This window comes from Catharus ustulatus, chromosome 34, assembly GCF_009819885.2.
Source record: "Catharus ustulatus isolate bCatUst1 chromosome 34, bCatUst1.pri.v2, whole genome shotgun sequence".
NCBI classification, from domain to species: Eukaryota; Metazoa; Chordata; class Aves; order Passeriformes; family Turdidae; genus Catharus; species Catharus ustulatus.
This window is the reverse complement of record NC_046254.1, coordinates 1095603-1117551: the sequence shown is the minus strand read 5'-3', so window position 1 is coordinate 1117551 and position 21949 is coordinate 1095603. Positions and strand designations below refer to the sequence as shown.

Genomic DNA, 21949 nt, shown 5'->3' with positions numbered 1-21949 from the left:
CCGGGACAAACCGGGACAGGCGGGAAGGACAAACCGGGACCACCCGGGACAAACCGGGACAAGCGGGAAAGACCAACCGGGACAAACCGGGACCACCCGGGACCGGGCAGGGACCACCCGGGCCAAAGCGGGACAAGCAGGAAGGACCCAGAGACCACCCGGGACAAAGCGGAACCGGTAGGGGCCAAGCGGGACCACCCAGGACAGGCACCGGGACCACCCGGGACAGGGACCGAGATCACCCGGGACATCCGGGACGGGCACCGAGACCACCCGGGACGGGCACCGAGACCACCCGGGACATCCGGGACCACACGGGACAGGCACCGGGATCATCCGGGACCACCCGGGACAGTCGCGAGCGGAACCGAGCCCAGGAGGGGAAATCCGGGGGGGTTCCCGGTCCCCGCGCGGGCTGTCCCGGGTTAAGTCCCGGTTCCGGGAGGGGTTAGCCCGGTCCCGGGGGGTGTGTCCCGGTTTTAGGGGAGTTGATTCCGGCTCTGAGGGGTTATCCCGGTTCTTGTGGGGGGAGATTATCCCGCTTTTAGGGGGTTTATCCCGATTTTGGGGGGGTTTTAGGGCGGTTATCCCGGTTTTCAGGGCGATTATCCCGGTTTTAGGGGGGTTTATCCCGGTTTTCAGGGCGATTATCCCGGTTTTAGGGGGTTTATCCCGGTTTTCAGGGCCGTTATCCCGGTTTTAGGGGGGTTATCCCGCTTTTCAGGGCGGTTATCCCGTTTCCGGGGGGGCGTGTCCCGATCCCGAGGAGTTTATCCCGGTTCGAGGGGGCGTGTCCCGGTTTTAGGGAGTTTATCGTGATTCCGGAGGGGTTATCGCGGTTCCGGGGTGGGTTTATCCCGGTTCTAGGGGGGGTTATCCCGGTTCCGGCGGGGTTATCACGGTCCCGTGAGTTTATCCCGGTTCTCGGGGTTTATTCCCATCCCGTTCTGGGAGGGTTTAACTCGTTCCAGTGAGTTTATCCCGGTCCCGGGGCAGTTTAACTAGTTCCAGTGAGTTTATCCCGTTCCTGGAGGGTTTAACCCGTTCCAGTGAGTTTATCCCATTCCTGGAGGGTTTAACCCGTTCCAGTGAGTTGATCCCGGTCCCGGGCAGTTTATCCCGGTCCGGAATGGGTCCATCCCTGTCCCGGTGGGTTTAACCCACCCCGAGGGGTTTATCCCGGTCTGTCCCGGTCCATCCCGAGAGGTCCATCCCGGTTTCTCCTGGTTCCTTTATCCCGGTCCATCCCAGTCCATCCCAGACTGTTTGTCCCGGTCCGTCCTGGTTTTTCCCAGTCTGACCAGTTTGTCCTGGTCCATTTATCCCAGTTAGTCCCATTCAGTTTGTCCCAGTTTGTCCTGGTGTGTTTATCCCGGTCCATCCTGGTGTATTTATCCCGGTTCATCCCGGCTTTTCCCGTCCCATTTATCCCGTCTCGTTTGTCCTGATCCATTCCGGTTTTTCCTGTCCCATTTCTCTCACCTCGTTTGTCCCGGTCCATCCCGGTTTCTCCCAGCCCGTTTGTCCCGGTTTTTCCCAGTGTATTTCTCCTGTCCCGTTTCTCCCGGTTTCTCCCAGTCCATCCCGGTTTTTCCCGTCCCATTTCCCCCGTCCCGTTTGTCCCGGCCCATCCCGGTCCGTTTGTCCCGCTTAGTCCCGCTTTGTCCCGGCCCGTTTCTCCCAGCCCGTTTATCCCGGTTTCCCCCACTTTGTTCTGCTTAGTCCCAGCCCGTTTCTCCCAGTCCATCCCGGGTTTTCCTGGTCCGTTTCTCCCAGCCCATTTGTCCCGGTCCATCCCGGTTTCTCCCGTCCCATTTCTCCTGGTTTGTCCCGGTCCATCCCGGTTTTTCCTGGTCCCGTTTTTCCCAGCCCGTTTATCCCGGCCCATCCCGGTTTTTCCTGGTCCGTTTCTCCCAGCCCGTTTATCCCGGTTTCTCTTGGTGTATTTCCACTGTCCCGCTTTGTCCCGGCCCGTTTCTCCCGGTTTCTTCCGGTCTATCCCGGGTTTTCCTGGTCCGTTTCTCCCAGCCCGTTTCTCCCGACCCATCCCGGTTTCTCCCGTCCCGTTTCTCCCGGTTTCTCCTGGTCCATCCCGGTTTCTCCCGGTGTATTTCCCCTGTCCCGGTTTGTCCCAGCCCGTTTGTCCCAGCCCGCTTATCCCGGCCCGTTTATCCCGCTCTGTCCCGCTCTGTCCCGGATTGTCCCGGATTGTCCCGCTCTGTCCCGCTCTGTCCCACTCTGTCCTGTCCCGTTTTGTCCCGCTTTGTCCCGCTTTGTCCCGGGATGCTGCTGGCCGTGCTGCTGGCCGCCCTGGGCGCCGCCCGCGCTCTCTCCACGTGCCGCACGCTGGACCTGGAGGCGGCGCGGCTCAAGCGCATCGAGGCCGTGCGGGGCCAAATCCTGAGCAAGCTGCGGCTCCCTGCCCCGCCCCCCGATCCCGAGCCTGGCCCGGGACTGCCCGAGGACGTTCGGGCTCTGTACAACAGCACCCGGGAGCTGCTGCGGCAGCGGGCCCGGCTCCGGGAGCCCGAGGATCCGCAGGAATACTGGGCCAAGGAGCTGCTGAGATTCCCCATGGAGACACCCGGGGATGGTGAGAGACACGGGGACATGGGGACAGACAGGGACATCGTGGGGACACACAGGGACACACAGGGACACACAGGGACACACAGGGACATGGGGACACACAGGGACATGGGGACATCATGGGGACACACAGGGACACACAGGGACATGGGGACATCATGGGGACATGGGGACACACAGGGACACACAGGGACATGGGGACACACAGGGACGTGGGGACACACAGGGACACACAGGGACGTGGGGACACACAGGGACATGGAGACACAGGGACATCATGAGGGGACAGTTGGACACAGGGTGGACAGCTGGACATGGGGACATCAGGGGACATGGAGGGACATGGGATGGACAGAGGGACACGTGGGGTCAGCCAGGCACTGAGGGGACGTGGGGACAGACAGGGGGACATCATGGGGACACAGGGGGGACGGACAGACATGGGGACAGCATGGGGACATGGGACAGAGAGAGGGAGACATCTGGGGACACACAGCCGGACACAGGATGGACATGGGGACAGGTGTGGGGACAACCGGACACTGGGGGGATGGGGACATGGGAGGGACATGGGGACAGACAGGGTGACACAGGGGGGACCACTGGACATGGGGACACCTGGAGGGACACAGGGGGGACAGATGGACACATGGGGACACCCTGTGCTCACCTGTCCACTCTGCACTGGCCACGAGCCCTTGGCCTTTGGTGGCCCTGGGGTGACCCCAATGGCCCCAAGGTGACCCAAATGACCCCAAGGTGACCTCAATGTCCCCTGGGTGCCCTCAGTGACCCTGAGGTGACCCCAGTGTCCCCAAGGTGACCTCAGTGACCCCGAGGTGACCCCGAGGTGACCCTGATGCCCTGTGGGTGACCTCAGTGTCCCCAAGGTGGCCCAGGTGACCCCGAGGTGACAGCAGTGACCCTCAGGTGACCCTGGTGGCCCCGAGGTGACACCAATGTCCCCGAGATGACCGTGCTGTCCCCCGGGTGGGCCTGGTGGCCTCAAGGTGGCTGCGGTGACCCCAAGGTGACAGTGGTGACCCTGAGGTAGCCTTGGTGTCCCCAAGGTGGCCACAGTGCACCCACGGTGGCCCTGAGCTGATGGCAGTGGCCCCAAGGTGACAGTGGTGACCATGGTGGCTCTGAGGCCCCGTGGTGGCCCTGAGGTGGCTGCAGTGACCCTGGTGTCCCCAAGGTGACCATGGTGGCCCGAAGGTGACCATGGTGGCCCCGTGGTGGCCCTGAGGTGATGGCGGTGGCCCCGAGATGACAGTGGTGGCCCTGAGGTTACAGTGGTGACCCTGAGGTGACCTTGCTGTCCCCAGGGTGGCCCCATGGTGGCCCCAGGGTGGTGGCGGTGGCCCCAAGGTGGTGGCGGTTGGTGGCCTTGAGGTGACAGCAGTGGCCATGGTGGCCCTGAGGTGGCCCTGAGATGACCTCAGGTGTCCCTGAGGTGGCCGCAGTGAATCTGTGGTGACCCCAAGGTGACAGCAGTGGCCCTGAGGTGACAGCAGTGGCCCTGAGGTGGTGGAGGTGGCCCCGAGGTGGCCCCCGTGACCCTGAGGTGGCTGTGGTGGCCCTGAGGCGGTGGCGGTGACCCTGAGGTGATGGTGGTAGCCATGGTGGCCATGAGGCCCTGAGGTGACCCTGAGGTGACAGTGGTGACCCCAAGGTGCCAGTGGTGTCCCTGCAGGTGACCATGGAGGCCATGGTGTCCCTGAGGTGACAGCAGTGTCCCCAAGGTGGCCATGGTGACCTCGAGGTGCCAGTGGTGTCCCTGAGGTGACAGCAGTGTCCCCAAGGTGGCCATGTTGTCCCCTCAGTGTCCCCCAGGTGACCATGGTGGCCCTGGTGGCCCCAGGTGACAACGGTGTCCCCTCAGTGTCCCCCAGGTGACATGCTGTCCCCCAGGTGGCCATGGTGACCCCACAGTGTCCCCAAGGTGGCCATGGTGTCCCTGGTGGCCCTGGTGACAGCGCTGTCCCCGCAGGTGTTGGTGCTGTCCCCTCAGTGTCCCCGCAGGTGACAGCAGTGTCCCCTCAGGTGTCAGTGGTGTCCCTGCAGTGTCCCCAGGTGTCATGGTGTCCCCTCAGTGTCCCCAGGTGACACTCTGTCCCCACAGGTGGCAGTGGTAGCCATGTTGGCCATGTTGTCCCTGGTGTCCCCAGGTGACGCAGTGTCCCCTCAGTGTCCCCAGTGACCCTGTGTCCCCGCAGGTGTCAGTGGTGTCCCCTCAGTGTCCCCGCAGGTGTCAGTGGTGGCCATGGTGTTCCCTCAGTGTCCCCCAGGTGACAGTGGTGGCCCTGGTGGCCCTGGTGACACGCTGTCCCCCAGGTAGCCATGTTGTTCCTGGTGTCCCCCTGGTGACACTCTGTCCCTGCAGGTGGCCATGGTGACCCCACAGTGTCCCCAAGGTGACCATGGTGTCCCTGGTGGCCCCAGGTGACAGCGCTGTCCCCACAGGTGGTCATGGTGGCCCCGCAGTGTCCCCAAGGTGACAGCAGTGTCCCCAAGGTGACAGTGGTGACCGTGGTGACCATGGTGTCCCTTCAGTTTCCCCAGGTGTCAGTGGTGTCCCTGGTGACCCCGTGTCCCCACAGGTGTCAGTGCTGTCCCCTGAGTGTCCCCCAGGTGTCAGTGGTGACCCTGGTGACTCCGGTGACGCTGTCCCCGCAGGTGTCAGTGCTGTCCCCTCAGTATCCCCCTGGTGACCCCGGTGACACTGTCCCCCAGGTGTCAGTGCTGTCCCCTCAGTGTCCCCAGGTGTCAGTGGTGTCCCTGGTGTCCCCCAGGTGTCAGTGGTGTCCCCTGAGTGTCCCCGCAGGTGTCAGTGGTGTCCCCTCAGTGTCCCCAGGTGGCAGTGGTGTCCCTGGTGACCCTGGTGGCAGCGCTGTCCCCTCAGTATCCCCCTGGTGACCCCAGGTGACAGCGCTGTCCCCTCAGTATCCCCCGGTGACCCCGGTGGCCCCGTGTCCCGCAGGTGTCCCCGAGCGCTGGCGCCCCACGGCCCGCAGCCTGTTCTTCGTGTTCAACGCCTCGCGGCTGCGGGCGGGGCTGGGCCGGGCCGAGCTGAGCCGGGCCGAGCTGCGCATGCTGCGCCAGGGGACAGCGACAGGGACAGGGACGGGGACAGCGACAGGGACAGCGGGGACAGCGGGGACAGGGACAGCCACCGCCGCGCTGGGCACCGAGCAGAGAGTCGAGCTCTACCAGGTGAGCACGGGGACACAGGGACAGCGGGGATTGGGGACAGTGGGGACATCGGGGGATTGGGGACATCGGGAGACAGTGGGGACATGGGGACACTGGGGGACACTAGGGACATTGGGGAACATCAGAGACATCGGGGGGATTGGGGACATCAGGGGGACTGGGGACATTTGGGGGATTTGGGACACTGGGGGGATTGGGGACAGTGGGGACATCTGGGGGATTGGGGACATTGGGGGGATTGGGGACAGTGGGACATTGGGGACATCAGGGGGATTTGGGACACTGGGGGACATCAGAGACGTTGGGGGAATTGGGGACAGTGGCGACACTGGGGGATTGGGGACATTGAGGGGATTGGGGACAGCGGGGACACTGGGGACATTAGGGGACATTGTGGGACACTGGGGACATTGAGGACACTGAGGGGATCGGGGACATTGGGGAGGATTGGGGACACTGGGGACATTTGGGACACTGGGGGACTGGGGACATTGGCGGACACTGGGGACATTTGGGGACATTTGGGACATTGGGGACAGCAATAGAGATGGGGGGACAACAGGGACAACCATGGGGACAGCCCAGGGGACATTGGGGACCCTGGAGGACATCAGGAACAGCCATGGGGACATTTGGGACATTGGGGACAGCCATGGGGACAGCCATGGCGACACTGGGGACAGAGCAGAGAGCTGGGCTCTACCAGACGGGCACAGGGACATTTGGGGACATTCGGGGACATCTGGGGACATTTGGAAGCACTGGGACATTGGGGACAGCCATGGGGACATTGGGGACACTGGGGAGGATTGGGGACAGCAGGGACAGTGGGGACAGCCTTGGGGACAGCCACGGGGATGGCAGGAACAGCCACAAGGTGAGCACAGGGACACTGGGGACATTTGGGGACAGCCATGGGGACATTAGGGTCACTTGGGGGTTTGGGGACACTGGGGACAGCGGGGCCCGTGTGACATCACAGCCAGGGTGACACCAAACCTGGGGGCAGGACTGAGGTCCTTCTGCCCTGGGGTGGCTCTGGAGCTGTCCCCAAATGTCCCCAATGTCCCAAATCCCCCCAATGTCCCCAGTGATGTCCCCAGTGTCCCCAATGCTGTCCCCAATGCTGTCCCCAGGGTTTCGGGAACTCCTCCTGGCGTTACCTGCACGGCCGCTCCGTCCGTGTCACCGCCGAGGACGAGTGGCTCTGGTTCGATGTCACCGAGAGCGTCCAGCAGTGGCTGCGCGGCTCCGGTCAGTGCCACGGCCCGGTGTCCCCAAATGTCCCCAACATCCCCCAGAGTCACCCCAAATACCACCCAAAATCCCCACAAAAATCCCACAAAATTCACATCCCAAATTCCCTAAAAATCCCAATCCCCATCCCAATCCCAATCCCCAATCCCCAATCCCCAATCCCAATCCCCATCCCAATCCCCAATCCCCAATCCCAATCCCAATCCCAATCCCCAATCCCCAATCCCAATCCCAATCCCAATCCCAATCCCAATCCCAATCACCAATCCCAATCCCCAATCCCCAATCCCAATCCCAATCCCAATCCCAATCGCAATCCCCAATCCCCAATCCCAATCCCAATCCCCAATCCCAATCCCAATCCCCAATCCCCAATCCCAATCCCAATCCCCAATCCCAATCACCAATCCCAATCCCAATCCCAATCCCCAATCCCAATCCCAATCCCCAATCCCCAATCCCAAATTCCCAATCCCCAATCCCCAATCCCAATCCCAATCCCCAATCCCAATCACCAATCCCAATCCCAATCCCAATCCCAATCCCAATCCCAATCCCAATCCCAGATTCCCAATCCCAATCCCAATCCCAATCCCAATCCCAATCCCAATCCCAATCCCAATCCCAGATTCCCAATCCCAATCCCAATCCCAATCCCAATCCCAGATTCCCAATCCCAATCCCATTCCCAATCCCAGATTCCCTGGTCGTGTTCCGGCTCAGCGTTCACTGCCCCTGCGAGCCTGACGGGGGCGCTGCGCCCGCCCTGCGAATCAACATCGAGGGTACGGAAATTTGGGGGGATTTGGGGGATTTTGGGAGATTTTGGGGGATTTTTTGGGGGGATTTTATGGGAATTTGAGGGAGATTTTGGGAGGATTTTGGGGGGAATTCTTGGGATTTTGGGAGGATTTGGGGGGATTTTTGGAGGATTTTGGGAAAACCGGGGGGATTTGGGGTTTTGGGATTTCGGGGGATTTTTTTGGGATTTGGGGAACTGGGGGGATTTGGGGTTTTGGGGATAATTTTTTGGGAATTTTAGAGGAATTCTTAGGAATTTGTGGCGATTTGGGAGGATTTTGGGGGGATTTGGGGAGAACTTTGTGGGAATTATTGGGAAAATTGGGGGGAATTATTGGGATTTTGGGGGGATTTTATGGGAATTTGAGGGAGATTTTGGGGGATTATTGGGATTTTGGGGGGATTTTGGGGGAGATTTTGGAATAATTTTTGTGGAATTTTGAGAGGATTCTTGGGATTTTGGGGGAATTTTTGTGGGGGTTTGGGATTTTGGGATTTTAGGGATTTTGGGGAAATTTTGGGGAATTTTAGGGGAATTCTTAGGATTTTGGGGGGATTTGGGGATTTGGGGGGATTTTATGGGAATTTGAGGGAGATTTTGGGGGAATTATTGGGGATTTGGAGGGGAATTTTGGAGGAAATTTTGGGGGATTCTGAAGGAATTTTGGGACAATTTTGGGGAATTTTAGGGGGGATTTTATGGGAACTTGAGGGAGATTTTGAGGGGAATTCGGGAAAAATTTTGAGAGGATTTTGGGGGATTTTTTAGGAATTTTTGGGAGTTGTGAGGCAATTTTGGGGGATTCTGAAGGAATTTGGGGATTTTGGGGGATTATTGGGATTTTGGGGGGATTTTGGGGATTTTGGGGGGACAGGGGGGTGTGGTCACTGCTGTGACCCTGAGGGGACATCCCGAGGTCACCTGGGCAGGGCAGAGTGACCACGGCGGGAGTGACCCAGGGATGGGACACCCAGTGTCCCCAAATGTCCCCAAATGTCCCCAATGTCCCCAATGTCCCAATGTCCTCAATGTCCTCAATGTCCCCAAATGTCCCCAATGTCCCCAAATGTCCTCAATGTCCCCAAATGTCCACAGTGTCCTCAATGTCCCCAATGTCCCCAAATGTCCTCAATGTCCCAAATGTCCTCAATGTCCTCAATGTCCCCAAATGTCCTCAATGTCCTCAATGTCCCCAGTGTCCTCAATGTCCTCAATGTCCCCAATGTCCCCAATGTCCCCAATGTCCCCAATGTCCTCAGTGTCCCCATGTCCCAATTGTTGTCCCCATGTCCCCAGTGATGTCATTTGTGTCCCCATGTCCCCATTGGTGTCCCCAGGGTTCAAGCAGCAGTGCGGTGACATGCAGAGCATCGCACACCGTGTCCCCAATGTCCCCATGTCCCCATTTGTGTCCCCATGTCCCCAGGTTTCGAACAGCAGAGGGGTGACACGCAGAACATCGCGCGCCGTGTCCCCCATTGATGTCCCCAATGTCTCCAGTGATGTCATTTCTGTCCCCAGGGTTCAAGCAGCAGCGCGGGGACATGCAGAGCACACCGTGTCCCCAGTGATGTCCTCATGTCCCCATGTCCCCATTTGTGTCCCCATTTGTGTCCCCATTTCTGTCCCCAGGGTTCGAGCAGCACCGTGGGGACATGCAGAGCATGGCACACCATGTCCCCATTGATGTCACTGATGTCCCCAATGACGTCGTTTCTGTCCCCAGGGTTCAAGCAGCAGCACGGTGACATGCAGAGCATGGCACACCGTGTCCCAATGTCCCCATTTGTGTCCCCAGGGTTCGAGCAGCAGAGGGGTGACATGCAGAGCACACCGTGTCCCCAATGATGTCATTGATGTCCCCATGTCCCCATTGATGTCATTTCTGTCCCCAGGTTTTGAGCAGCAGCATGGTGACATGCAGAGCATTGCACGCCGTGTCCCCAATGTCCCCATGTCCCCATTTGTGTCCCCATTTGTGTCCCCATTTGTGTCCCCATTTGTGTCCCCAGGGTTCGAGCAGCACCGTGGGGACATGCAGAGCATGGCACACCATGTCCCCATTGATGTCACTGATGTCCCCATTTGTGTCCCCAGGGTTCGAGCAGCAACGCGGTGACATGCAGAGCATCGTGCGCCATGTCCCTGTTGATGTCACTGATGTCCCCAATGTCCCCATTTGTGTCCTCAGGTTTCGAGCAGCAGAGAGGGGACATGCAGAGCATCGCACACCGTGTCCTATGATGTCATTGATGTCCCCATTGATGTCATTTCTGTCCCTAGGTTTTGAGCAGCAGCGGGGGGACATGCAGAGCATCGCACACTGTGTCACCAATGTCCCCAGTGATGTCATTGATGTCCCCATGTCCCCATTTGTGTCCCCAGGGTTCGAACAGCAGCGCGGGGACATGCAGAGCATGGCACCGTGTCCCCATTGATGTCATTGATGTCCCCATTTGTGTCCCCATGTCCCCAGGGTTCAAGCAGCAGAGGGGTGACACACAGAACATCGCGCGCCATGTCCCCCATTGATGTCCCCAATGTCTCCAGTGATGTCATTTCTGTCCCCAGGGTTCGAGCAGCAGTGCGGGGACATGCAGAGCATCGCACACCGTGTCCCCAATGTCCCCATGTCCCCATTTGTGTCCCCAGGGTTCGAGTAGCAGAGGGGTGACATGCAGAGCATCGCGCGCCGTGTCCCCAGTGATGTCACTGATGTCCCCATTTGTGTCCCAATGTCCCCAGGGTTCGAGCAGCAGCGCGGGGACATGCAGAGCATCGCGCGCCGGCACCGCCGCGTCCCGCACGTCCTGGCCATGGCGCTGCCACCGGAGCGGCTGCAGGCGCTGCAGGGACACCGGGCCAGGAGGGACCTGGGGGGACAGCACTGCGGGGGGTGAGGGACACTGGGGACACTGAGGGGACATTGGGGACACTGAGGGGACATTGGGACAGGAGGGACCTGGGGGGACAGCACTGCGGGGGGTGAGGGACACTGGGGACACTGAGGACATTGGGGACACTGGGGACACTGAGGGGACACTGGGTGGGTGCTGGGTGGGTTGGGGACATAGTGACTCCCTGCCCCAAAATCAGGACCCCAAAAATCCCCCCCAAAATCTCAAAAAATCCCCAAAAATCTCCCCAAAAATCCCCAAAATTCCTCCCAAAAATCCCCCCAAAAATCCCCAAAAAAACCCAGAAATCCCCCCAAAAATCAAAAAAAAATCCCCAAAAATCCCCAAAAATCCCCAAAATTCCCCATTATCTCACTCTGGGACCCCTGTGCACCCCCCAAATCCCCCCAAAATCCCTAAAAATCCCCAATATCCCCCCAAAAATCCTCCCAAAATCCCCCAAAAATCCCAAAGAAATCCCCCGAAAATCCCAAAAAAATCCCCCAAATCCCCCCCAAATTCCTCCCAAAATCCCCAAAATTCCTCCCAAAATCCCCCAAAATTCCCTAAAAAATCCCAAAAAATCCCAAAAAAATCCCAAAAAATCCCAAAACAATCCCTGAAACTCCCCCAAAAATCCCCCAAAAATCCCCTAGAAATCCCAAAAAAATCCCCCAAAAATCCCAAAAAATCCCAAATATCCCCCCAAAAATCCCAAAAAATCAAAAAAAAATCCCAAAAAATCCAAAAAAATCCCCCCAAAATCCCCAAAAATCCCCCCAAATCCCCAAAATTCCTCCAAAATTCCCCAAATTCCTCTCAAAATCCCCAAAAATCCCCAAAAATCCCCCGAAAATCCCAAAAAAATCCCTGAAAATCCCCCAAAAATCCCCTCAAAATCACGAAAAATCCTAAAAAATCCCCAAAAAATCCCCCAAATTCCTCCCAAAATCCCCAAAAATCCCCAAAAATCCCCAAAAATCCCCAAAAATCCCCCGAAAATCCCAAAAAAATCCCCCAAATTCCTCCCAAAATCCCCCAAAATTCCCTAAAAAATCCCAAAAAATCCCCAAAAAATCCCCAAAAATCCAAAAAAAATCCTCGAAAATCCCCAAAAATCCCCCAAAAATTCCCAAAAATCCCAAAAAATCACCCAAAAAATCCCCAAAATTCCTCCCAAAATCCCCAAAAATCCCAAAAAAATCCCCAAAAATCCCACAAAATCCCCCAAAAATCCCAAAAAAAATCCCCAAAAAATCCCCAAAAATCCCCCAAAAAATCCCAAAATTCCCCCCCAAAAATCCCCCTAACCCCCCAAACGGCAGCCCCGAGGAGCAGAGCTGCTGCGTGCGCCCCCTGTACATCGATTTCCGCCGGGACCTGCAGTGGAAGTGGATCCACGAGCCCCGGGGCTACATGGCCAACTTCTGCGGGGGGCCCTGCCCCTACATCTGGAGCGCCGACACGCACTACACCAAGGTGGGGCTGGGGGCTGGGGGGCGTTTGGGGGCGTTTGGGGGATCCTGGGGGGGTTTTTGGGGGGTCCTGGGGGGCGTTTGGGGGGTCCTGGGGGGCGTTTGGGGGCGTTTGGGGGGTCCTGGGGGGGTGTTTGGGGAGTTTTGGGGTGCATTTGGGGGTGTTAGGGGTGTCCTGGGGGGTGTTTGGGGGCGTTTGGGGGTGTTAGAGGGTGTTTGGGGGGTCCTGGGGGGCGTTTGGGGGGGGTCCTGGGAGGGTTTTGGGGGGCGTTTGGGGGTGTTTGGGGGGTCCTGGGAGGGTTTTGGGGGGCGTTTGGGGGTGTTTGGGGGGTCCTGGGGGGCGTTTGGGGGCGTTTGGGGTGTCCTGGGGGGGTCCTGGGGGGCGTTTGGGGGCGTTTGGGGTGTCCTGAGGGTGTTTGGGGGCTATTTGGGGGTTGCTGGGGGGCGTTTGGGGGGTTTTTGGAGGGACTTTGGGGGGCTTTGGGGCATTTAGGGGGTGATTTGGGGTCCTGGGGGGCGTTTGGGGGGGTGTTTGGGGCTGTTAGGGGGGTTTTTTTGGGAGTCCCATGGGGCATTTAGGGGCGTTTGGGGGGCTTTGGGTGGTGTTTGAGGGTGTTTAGGGGGTTTTTGGGGGGCGTTTGGCGGGTCCTGGGGGATGTTTAGGGGCGTTTGGGACGCTTTGGGGGTGTCCTGAGGGTGTTTGGGGGTGTTTAGGGGGTCCTATGGGGCATTAAGGGGGTGATTGGGGGATCCTGGAGGGCTTTTAGGGGGTCCTGGGGGGTTTTGGGGGTGTTTGGGGGGTCCTATGGGGCATTTAGGGGCATTTGGGGGGTCCTGGGGGGCGTTTGGGGGTCCTGGGGGATGTTTAGGGGTGTTTGGGGCGCTTTGGGGGTGTCCTGAGGGTGTTTGGGGGGTGTTTTGGGGGTTGCTGGGGGACGTTTGGGGGGTCCTGAGTGGCTTTTGGGCTGTCCTGGGGGACTTAGGAGTGTTCTGTGGGGCGTTTAGGGGGCATTTGGCGGGGCTTTGGAGGTGTTTGGGGGGTTTGGGGGGCGTTTGAGGGGTCCTGGAGGGCTTTGGGTGGTGTTTGGGGGGGTCCTATGGGGCATTTAGGGGGCGTTTGGGGGTGTTTGGGGGGTTTTGGGGGGCGTTTGGGGGGTCCTGGAGGGTGTTTAGGGGTCCTGGGGGGTTTTGGGGGGGCATTTGGGGGGTCCTGGAGGGTGTTTGGGGAGCGTTTGGGGGCGTTTGGGGGGTCCTGGAGGGTGTTTGAGGGTGGTGAGGGGTGTTTGGGGGGTCCTATGGGGCATTTAGAGAATGTTTGGGGGTGTTTGGGGGGTTTTTGGGGGGCGTTTGGGGTGTCCTGGGGGGTGTTTGGGGGGTATTTGGGGGTTGCTGGGGGGCGTTTGGGGGGTTTTTGGAGGGGCTTTGGGGGCTTTGGGGCATTTAGGGGGTGTTTGGGGGATCCTGGAGGGCGTTTAGGTGGTCCTGGGGGGTGTTTGGGGGTGTTTGGGGGGTTTTTGGGGGGCGTTTGGGGGGTCCTGGGGGATGTTTAGGGGCGTTTGGGACGCTTTGGGGGTGTCCTGAGGGTGTTTGGGGGTGTTTAGGGGGTCCTATGGGGCATTAAGGGGCATTTGGGGGGTCCTGGGGGATATCTGGGGGGTGTTTGGGGGTCCTGTGGGGATTTTAGGGGGGTGTTTGGGGGGTTTTTGGGGTTTTTCGGGGGGTCCCAGGGGGTTTTTGGGGCTGAGCTCGGGGGGGACCCCAGAACCCAGGGGGGGTTTGGGGGGGCGGGGGCGATTTTGGGGTGAATTCGGGGCAGTTTGGGGCAATTGTGGGGAAATTTTGGAGCAATTTTTGAGGTTTTTTTGGGTGTATTTTGTGATTATTTTGGGTGAATTTTGGGTGTATTTTGGGATTATTTTGGGTTTATTTTGGGATGTATTTTGGGTTTATTTTGGGTGTATTTTGGGTGTATTTTGGAGTTCTTTTAGGGGATTTTGGGGTTATTTTGGGTCACTTTTGGTGCAATTTTTGGGGTCAATTTGAGTGAGTTTGGATCAATTTTTGGGTGTATTTTTGGTGTATTTGTGGTTATTTTGGGTCAATTTTTGGGTGTATTTGGGGTTATTTTGGGTCACTTTTGGGCAATTTTTGGGGTCAATTTGGGTGAGTTTGGATCAAATTTTTGGGTTATTTTGGGTGTATTTGAGGTGTATTTTAAGGTGTATTTGGGGTCAGTTTTTGGGTGTATTTGGGGTTATTTTGGTGCATTCTGGAACCCATTTCAGGGTCCTTTTGGGGTCATCCTACAGCGAAATTTGGGATTGTTTTGGGATTATTTTGGGATTATTTTGGGATACATTTCTGATTATTTTAGGGTTATTTTGGGATACATTTCTGATTATTTTGGGATTATTTTTGGGGTTATTTTGGGATTATTTGGAGGTCAATATTTGGATCTCTTCTGGGGTTGTTATTATTTTGAGGTTATTTTGGGATTATTTTGGGATATATTTGGGATTATTTTGGGGTTATTTTTGAGGTTATTTTGGGATTATTTTGTGACACATTTGGGATTATTTTGGGATACATTTTTGGGTAATTTTGGGTTATTTTGACAGGTGCTGGCCCTGTACAACCTGCACAACACTGGGGCTCTGGGACTGAGATTATTTTGGATTATTCTGGGATTATTTGGGATTATTTTAGGATTATTTTAGGATTATTTTAGGATTATTTTGGGATACATTCAGGATTGTTTTGGGATTATTTTGGGACACATTTGTGACTATTTTGGATACATTTTGGGGTAATTTTGGGTTATTTTTGGCAGGTTCTGGCCCTGTGCCACCTGCACAACCCCGGGGCTCTGGGATTGAGATTATTTTGGATTATTTTGGATTATTTTGGGATAATTTGGGATTATTTTAGGATTATTTTTTGATTATTTTGTGATATTTTTGTGATTATTTTGAGATTATTTTTGGCTACATTTGGGATTATTTTGGGATTATTTTGGGACTATTTTGGGATTATTTTGTGATACATTTAGGATAAATTTGGGACACATTTTGGTTTGTTTTTCCCAGGTTCTGGCCCTGTACAACCTGCACAACCCCGGGGGCTCTGGGATATATTTATGATTATTATGGGATATATTTGGGATTATTTTGGGATTATTCTGGGTTACATTTGGGATTATTTTGTGACTATTTTGTGACACATTTGGGATTAGTTTGGGATACATTTTTGGGATTATTTAGTGTTATTTTTTCCCAGGTTCTGGCCCTGTACAGCCTGCACAGCCCCAGGGGCTCTGGGATTGTTTTGGGATATATTTATGATTATTTTGGGATTATTTTGGGTTATTTTGGGATACATTTTGGAATATTTTGGGGCTATTTTGACATTACTCAGGGTACATTTTGGGATACATTTAGGATTATTTTGGGATACATTTGTAATTATTTTGGGATTACTTTGAGATACATTTGTGATTATTTTGGGTACATTTTGGGATTATTTTGGGGTTATTTTGGATTATTTTGGGATTATTTTGGATTATTTTGGGATTATTTTGGATTATTTTGGGATTATTTTGGATACATTTTGGGGTTATTTTGGGATACATTTAGGATATATTTTGGGACACATTTGTGATTATTTTGGATACATTTTGGGATTATTTTATGTAATTTTTGCCCAGGTTCTGGCCCTGTACAACCTGCACAACCCCGGGGGCTCTGGGATTATTTTGGATTATTTTGGATTATTTTGGGATTATTTTAGGATTATTTTAGGATTATTTTAGGATTATTTTAGGATTATTTTGTGATATATTTGTGATTATTTTGAGGTTATTTTGGGCTACATTTGGGATTATTTTGGGATTATTTTGGTTTATTTTCCCCAGGTGCTGGCGCTGTACAACCTGCACAACCCCGGGGGCTCTGGGATACATTTAGGATTATTTTGGGATTATTTTGGGATTATTTTGGGATTATTTTGGGATTATTTTGTGATACATTTTGGATTATTTTGGGGCTATTTAGACATTACTCTAGGTACATTTTAGGATGCATTTAGGATTATTTTGGGATAAATTTGTGATTTTTTTTGGGATTATTTTGGGACACATTTGGGATTATTTTGGGGCTATTTTGGGATTACTCTGGGTACATTTTGGTATTATTATGGGACACATTTTGGTTTGTTTTTCCCAGGTCCTGGCTCTGTACAACCTGCACAACCCCGGGGGCTCTGGGATATATCTATGATTATTATGGGATATATTTGTGATTATTTTGGGTACATTTTGGTTTGTTTTTGGCAGGTTTTGGCGCTGTACAACCTGCACAGCCCCGGGGCTCTGGGATTGTTTTGTGACTATTTTGTGATTATTTTGTGATTATTTTGGGTACATTTTCTGATATTTTCCCCAGGTCCTGGCTCTGTACAACCTGCACAACCCCAGGGGCTCTGGGATTGTTTGTGACTATTTTGAGGTTATTTTGGGTACATTTTGGGATTATTTTGGTTTATTTTCCCCAGGTTTTGGCGCTGTACAACCTGCACAACCCCGGGGGCTCGGCGGCGCCGTGCTGCGTCCCGCAGAGCCTGGAGCCCCTGCCCATCGTTTACTACGTGGGGCGCAAGGCGCGCGTGGAGCAGCTCTCGGGGATGGTGGTCAGCGCCTGCAAGTGCAGCTGACCCCAAAACTGCCTCAGAAAACACCCTAAAAACACCCCAAAAACACCCCCAAATCTCCCAGTAGTGACCCTGAAACAACCCCAAAAAACACCCCAAAACAGCCTCAAAAAATGCTCCAAAACCCGCCCAAAACTGTCCCTGAAACCACCCCCAAACTGCCCCAAAATCGTGCCAAAAACACCCCAAAAACACCCTGTAAACACCCCAAAGTGACCCTGAAACAGCCCCGAAAAAAACCCCAAAACCACCCAAAACCAGTCCCAAAAACACCCCGAAAAACACCCTAAAACCACCCAGAAACATCCGAAAACACCCCAAAAACACCCCCCAAAACACCCCGAAAATACCCCAAATCCCCCCCAAATCCCCCCAAAGTGACCCTGAAAACGCCCCCTAAAAAAACCCCAAAACCACCCAAAACCACTCCGAAAACACCCCAAAAACACCCCCAAATCCCCCAAAAGGAACCCTGAAACCGCTGTGAAAAACATCCCCCAAAACCACCCCCAAACCACCCCAAACCACCCCTAAAACACCCCTAAAAACATCCCAAAAACCACCCCAAAAGTGACCCTGAAGCTGCCCCAAAATTGTGCCAAAAACACCCCAAAACCACCCCAAAACAGCCAAAAATCAACCCCAAATCCACACAAAAAACACCCCGAGAAACACTCTGAAAACACCCCAAAAACACCCTGAAAAACATCCAAAACCACCCCAAAAACATCCCCAAGTCCCCCAAAAGTGACCCTGAAACTGCCCTGAAAAACACCCCAAAACTGCCTCAAAAAACCCAAAACCTGCCCAAAACTGACCCTGAAACCGCCCCAAAATCACCCCAAAAACCAACCCCAAAAACACCCCAAAAACACCAAAAAATACCCTGAAAAACACCCCAAAAGCACCCAAAACCACCCTGGAACACCCCAAAAACACCCCAAAAGTGACCCCCGAAAGCACCCCCAAACTGCCCCAAAAACACCCCAAAAATGTCCCTGAAACTGCCCTAAAATCATCCCCAAAACCATCCCCAAATCCCCCAAAACTGACCCTGAATCCACCCTAAAAAATCCCAAAATCACCTCAAAAGTGACTCTGAAACTGCCCTAAAAAATCCCCAAAACCACCCCAAAAACGACCCAAAACCACCCCAAAAATCTCGCAAAACTGACCCTGGAACTGCCCCAAAACCGCATCAAAACAGCCCCAAAAACACTCCAAAATTTGCCCCAAACTGCCCCAAAGCACCCCAAAAACAGCCAAAAATCCCCCAAAACTGACCCTGAAACTGGCCCAAAACCACCCCAAAACTGCCTCAAGACACCCTAAAAGCACCCCAAAAACCACCTCAAAAATACCCTAAAACCATCCCCAAAATCCCATAAAACTGACCCTGAAATCACCCCAGAAACATCCCAAAATCGCCCCAAAACCACCCCAAAACCACCTGAAAATCCCCCAAAGCTGACCAAGAAACCACCCCAAAAACCACCCCAAAACCACCTCAAAAAATGCCCTGAAACCGCCCCAAAAAATCTCCATGAACACCCCAAAACCTGCCCCAAACTGACCCCGAAACTCCCCAAAACCATCCCAAAACTGCGCCAAAATCGCCCCCAAAGCACTCCAAAAACCACCCCAAAATCCACCCCAAAAATCCCCCAAATCCACCCCAAATTTCTCCAGCTCCCCCCTGCACTTTTGTACAATAAATTTATTTAATTTCTAATTTTTTTCTGTTTTTTTTTTAAGTTTGGCGGATAAAAATCACCACAAAATGTCCTCAAAATCCACCCCCAAAATCCCCAAATCCACCCCAAAAACCCTCAGCTCCCCTCTGCAGTTTTGTACAATAAATTTATTTAATTTCTATTTTTTTCTGGGTTTTTTTTGGACATAAAATATTCCCAAAAATCCCAAATCAACCCAAAAATTGCCAAATCCACCCCAAATCCACTCCAAAAATCCCCCAAATCCACCCCAAAAATTCCCAGCTCCCTCCTGCAGTTTTGTACAATAAATTTATTTAATTTCTATTTTTATTTCTGGGGGTTTTTTTTGAGTTTTGTAAATAAAAATTGTCACCAAATGTCCCCAAAAATCCCAAATTCCACCCCAAAAATCCAAAAACCACCCCAAAAATCCCAAATTCCACCCCAAAAATCCCAAAAAACTACCCCAAAAATCCCCAAAATCCACCCCAAAAATTCCCAGCTCCCCTCTGCAGTTTTGTACAATAAATTTATTTAATTTCTATTTTATTTGGGGTTTTTTTAGTTTTGTAAATAAAAATCGTCACAAAATGTCCCCAAAAATCCCAAAATCCACCCCAAAAATCCCCCAAAAATCCACTCCAAAAACCCAAATTCCAACCCAAAACAGCCCCAAAAAAATTTTATAGGTGGAATTTTGGGAATTTTTTAGGGTGGAATTTGGGGAATTTTTTGGGGTGGAATTTGAGGAATTTTTTGGGGTGGAATTTTGGGAATTTTTTTGTGGAATTTTGGGAATTTTTTGGTGGAATTCTGAAAATTTTTGAGGTGGAATTTTGGGTATTTTTTTTTAATTTTGGGATTTTTTTTTGTGGAATTTTTTGGAATCCAGGTAAATTTGGGAATTTCAGGGATTTTGGGATTTTTTCCAAAAAAATGCAGGAGGAAATTCCGGGGGAAATCCCGGAAAATTCGGGTGAGTCCGGGAATTTTTGGGGATTTCTGGGGCGGGGGGAAAAACTGGGATGGGAGGAGACAAAATGGCGGCGTTGGTCACACTTCCGGCGGCCATTTTGGAGGGGGGGAGGAGGGAATTCTGGGATAGGAGGGAGACAAAATGGCGGCGTTGGTCACACTTCCGGCGGCCATTTTGGAGTGGTAAGGAGGGAATTCTGGGATAGGAGGGAGACAAAATGGCGGCGTTGTTCATGTTGCTGGAGACCATTTTGGGGTAATAAGGAGGGAATTCTGGGATAGGAGGAGATAAAATGGCGGCATTGGTCATGTTGTTGGTGGCCATTTTGGGTTGGTAGGCAGGGAATTCTGGGATATGAGGAGACAAAATGCTGGCATTGGTCATGTTGCTGGCGGCCATTTTAGGGCAGTAGGCAGGGAATTCTGGGATAGGAGGAGACAAAATGGCGGCATTGGTCACGTTGTTTGCGACCATTTTGGGGTACTAGGGAGGGAATTCTGGGATAGGAGGAGACAAAATGGCGGCTCTGCCCGCTCTATATAATTTTCTCCCTCCATCATCCCCAAAATGAACCCAAAGGAAAAGAATCACGGTTTGTATTAGGAAAATTTTTATTGGGGTTTTTTTTGTATTAGGAAAATATTTGAAAACACAATGAATGAATCTTGGAAAAGATTCCAAAGGGAATTTTGGGGATTTTTTTTGTGTTTTTCAGGATTTTTTTGGGAATTGTTTGGAATTTTTCAGGATTTTTTTTTTCTTGAGGTTTTTAGAATTTATTTTTGAAATTCCCAACGAGAAGGGTGCCCACAACTTGAGGAAGATTTTCCCTTCTCAAAAAAGCACAAAATTCCCTTTTTCCCCCAAAAAAACCACAAACATGCAAGGGAGTTTTTGGGATGTTTTTCCAGTTTATTTGAGAATTTTGGGGGAATTTTTTGGGTGGAATTTCAGGAATCTTTGGGAAGAAATATTCTGGGGGAAATCGTGGTAAATTTTGGAATTCCAAAAATTTCAGCTACCCAAAAACTTCTGATTTTTCCCTTAAACCCCTTCCAAAAAAAGCACAAAAATCCTGTTTTTCCTCCCAGAAACCACAAACCTGCAGCAGAATTTTGGGGATTTTTTTCCCATTTGAGAATTTTTTTGGAATTTTTTGGGTGGAATTTCAGGAATTTTTGGGAAAGAAAATTCTGGGGAAAATTGTGGTGAATTTTGGAATTCCAAAAATTTCAGCTACCCAGAAACCTCTGATTTTTTCCTTAAACCCCCTCCAAAAAAAGCACAAAAATCCCATTTTTCTCCCCAAAAACAACAAACCTGCAGCAGATTTTTTGGGATTTTTTTCCCGTTTATTTGAGAATTTTTTTTGAATTTTTGGGGTGGAATTTTAGGAATTTTTGGGAGGAAAAATTCTGGGGGAAATCCTGGAAAATTTGGAAATTCCAAATATTTCCCAGAAACCTCAAAGGCTCCAATTTTCCCCTCTAAAAAAAGCACAAAAATCCCACTTTTTCCCCAAAAAACCACAAACCTGCAGCAGATATTTGGGATTTTTTTTCCCTGTTTATTTGAGAATTTGGGGGAATTTTTTGGGTGGAATTTCGGGAATTTTTGAGAAGGAAAATTCTAGGGGAAATCCTGGAAAATTTTGCAATTCCAGAAAATTCAGCTTCCCAGAAACCCCAAAGGCTCTAATTTTCCCCTCCAAAAAAAGCACAAAAATCCCATTTTCCCCCCAAAAAACAAAAACATGCAGGGGACTTTTTTGGATTTTTTTCCTGTTCATTTGAGAATTTGGGGGGAATTTTTTGGGTGGAATTTCAGGAATTTTTGGGAAGGAAAATTCTGTGGAAAATCCTGGAAAATTTGGAAATTCCAAAAAATTTCAGCTACCCAGAAACCTCCAATTTTTCCATTAAACCCCTCCCCAAAAAAGCACAAAAATCCCATTTTTCCCCCCAAAACCCACAAACCTACAGCAGATTTTTTGGGATTTTTTCCCTGTTTATTTGAGAATTTAGGAGGAATTTTTTGGGTGGAATTTCAGGAATTTTTGGGAAAGAAAATTCTGGGGGAAATCGTAGTGAATTTTGGAATTCCAAAAAATTTCAGCTACCCAGAAACCTCTGATTTTTCCCTTAAACCCCCTCCAAAAAAAGCACAAAAATTCTCTTTTTCTCCCCAAAAACAACAAAGCTGCAGCAGATTTTTTGGGATTTTTACCCATTTATTTGAGAATTTTTTTTGAATTTTTTGGGGTGGAATTTCAGGAATTTTTGGGTGAAATTTTGGAATTTTTTGGGAATTTCTGTGGT

General features: G+C 52.2%; 1 protein-coding gene across 1 annotated transcript; it reads left to right on the top strand.

Moving 5' to 3' along the window:
* Positions 1-1460: 1460 nt before the first annotated feature.
* Positions 1461-16510, top strand: TGFB1 (transforming growth factor beta 1). The gene is made up of 8 exons (XM_033083876.2): positions 1461-1853; positions 1903-2593; positions 5573-5805; positions 6942-7059; positions 7761-7847; positions 10610-10760; positions 12087-12240; positions 16457-16510. The coding sequence occupies exons 2-8, from the start codon at positions 2284-2286 to the stop codon at positions 16508-16510; spliced, it is 1107 nt and encodes a 368-aa protein (XP_032939767.1). The 5' UTR covers positions 1461-1853; positions 1903-2283.
* The last annotated feature ends 5439 nt before the right edge of the window (positions 16511-21949 follow it).

Coding starts and splice junctions, on each gene's coding strand:
- TGFB1 (XM_033083876.2), top strand. CDS start 2,284: ATGCTGCTGGCCGTGCTGCTGGCCGCCCTGGGCGCCGCCCGCGCTCTC. Junction 2,594..5,572: donor CATGGAGACACCCGGGGATG/GTGAGAGACACG, acceptor CGTGTCCCGCAG/GTGTCCCCGAGCGCTGGCGC. Junction 7,060..7,760: donor GCAGTGGCTGCGCGGCTCCG/GTCAGTGCCACG, acceptor TCCCAATCCCAG/ATTCCCTGGTCGTGTTCCGG.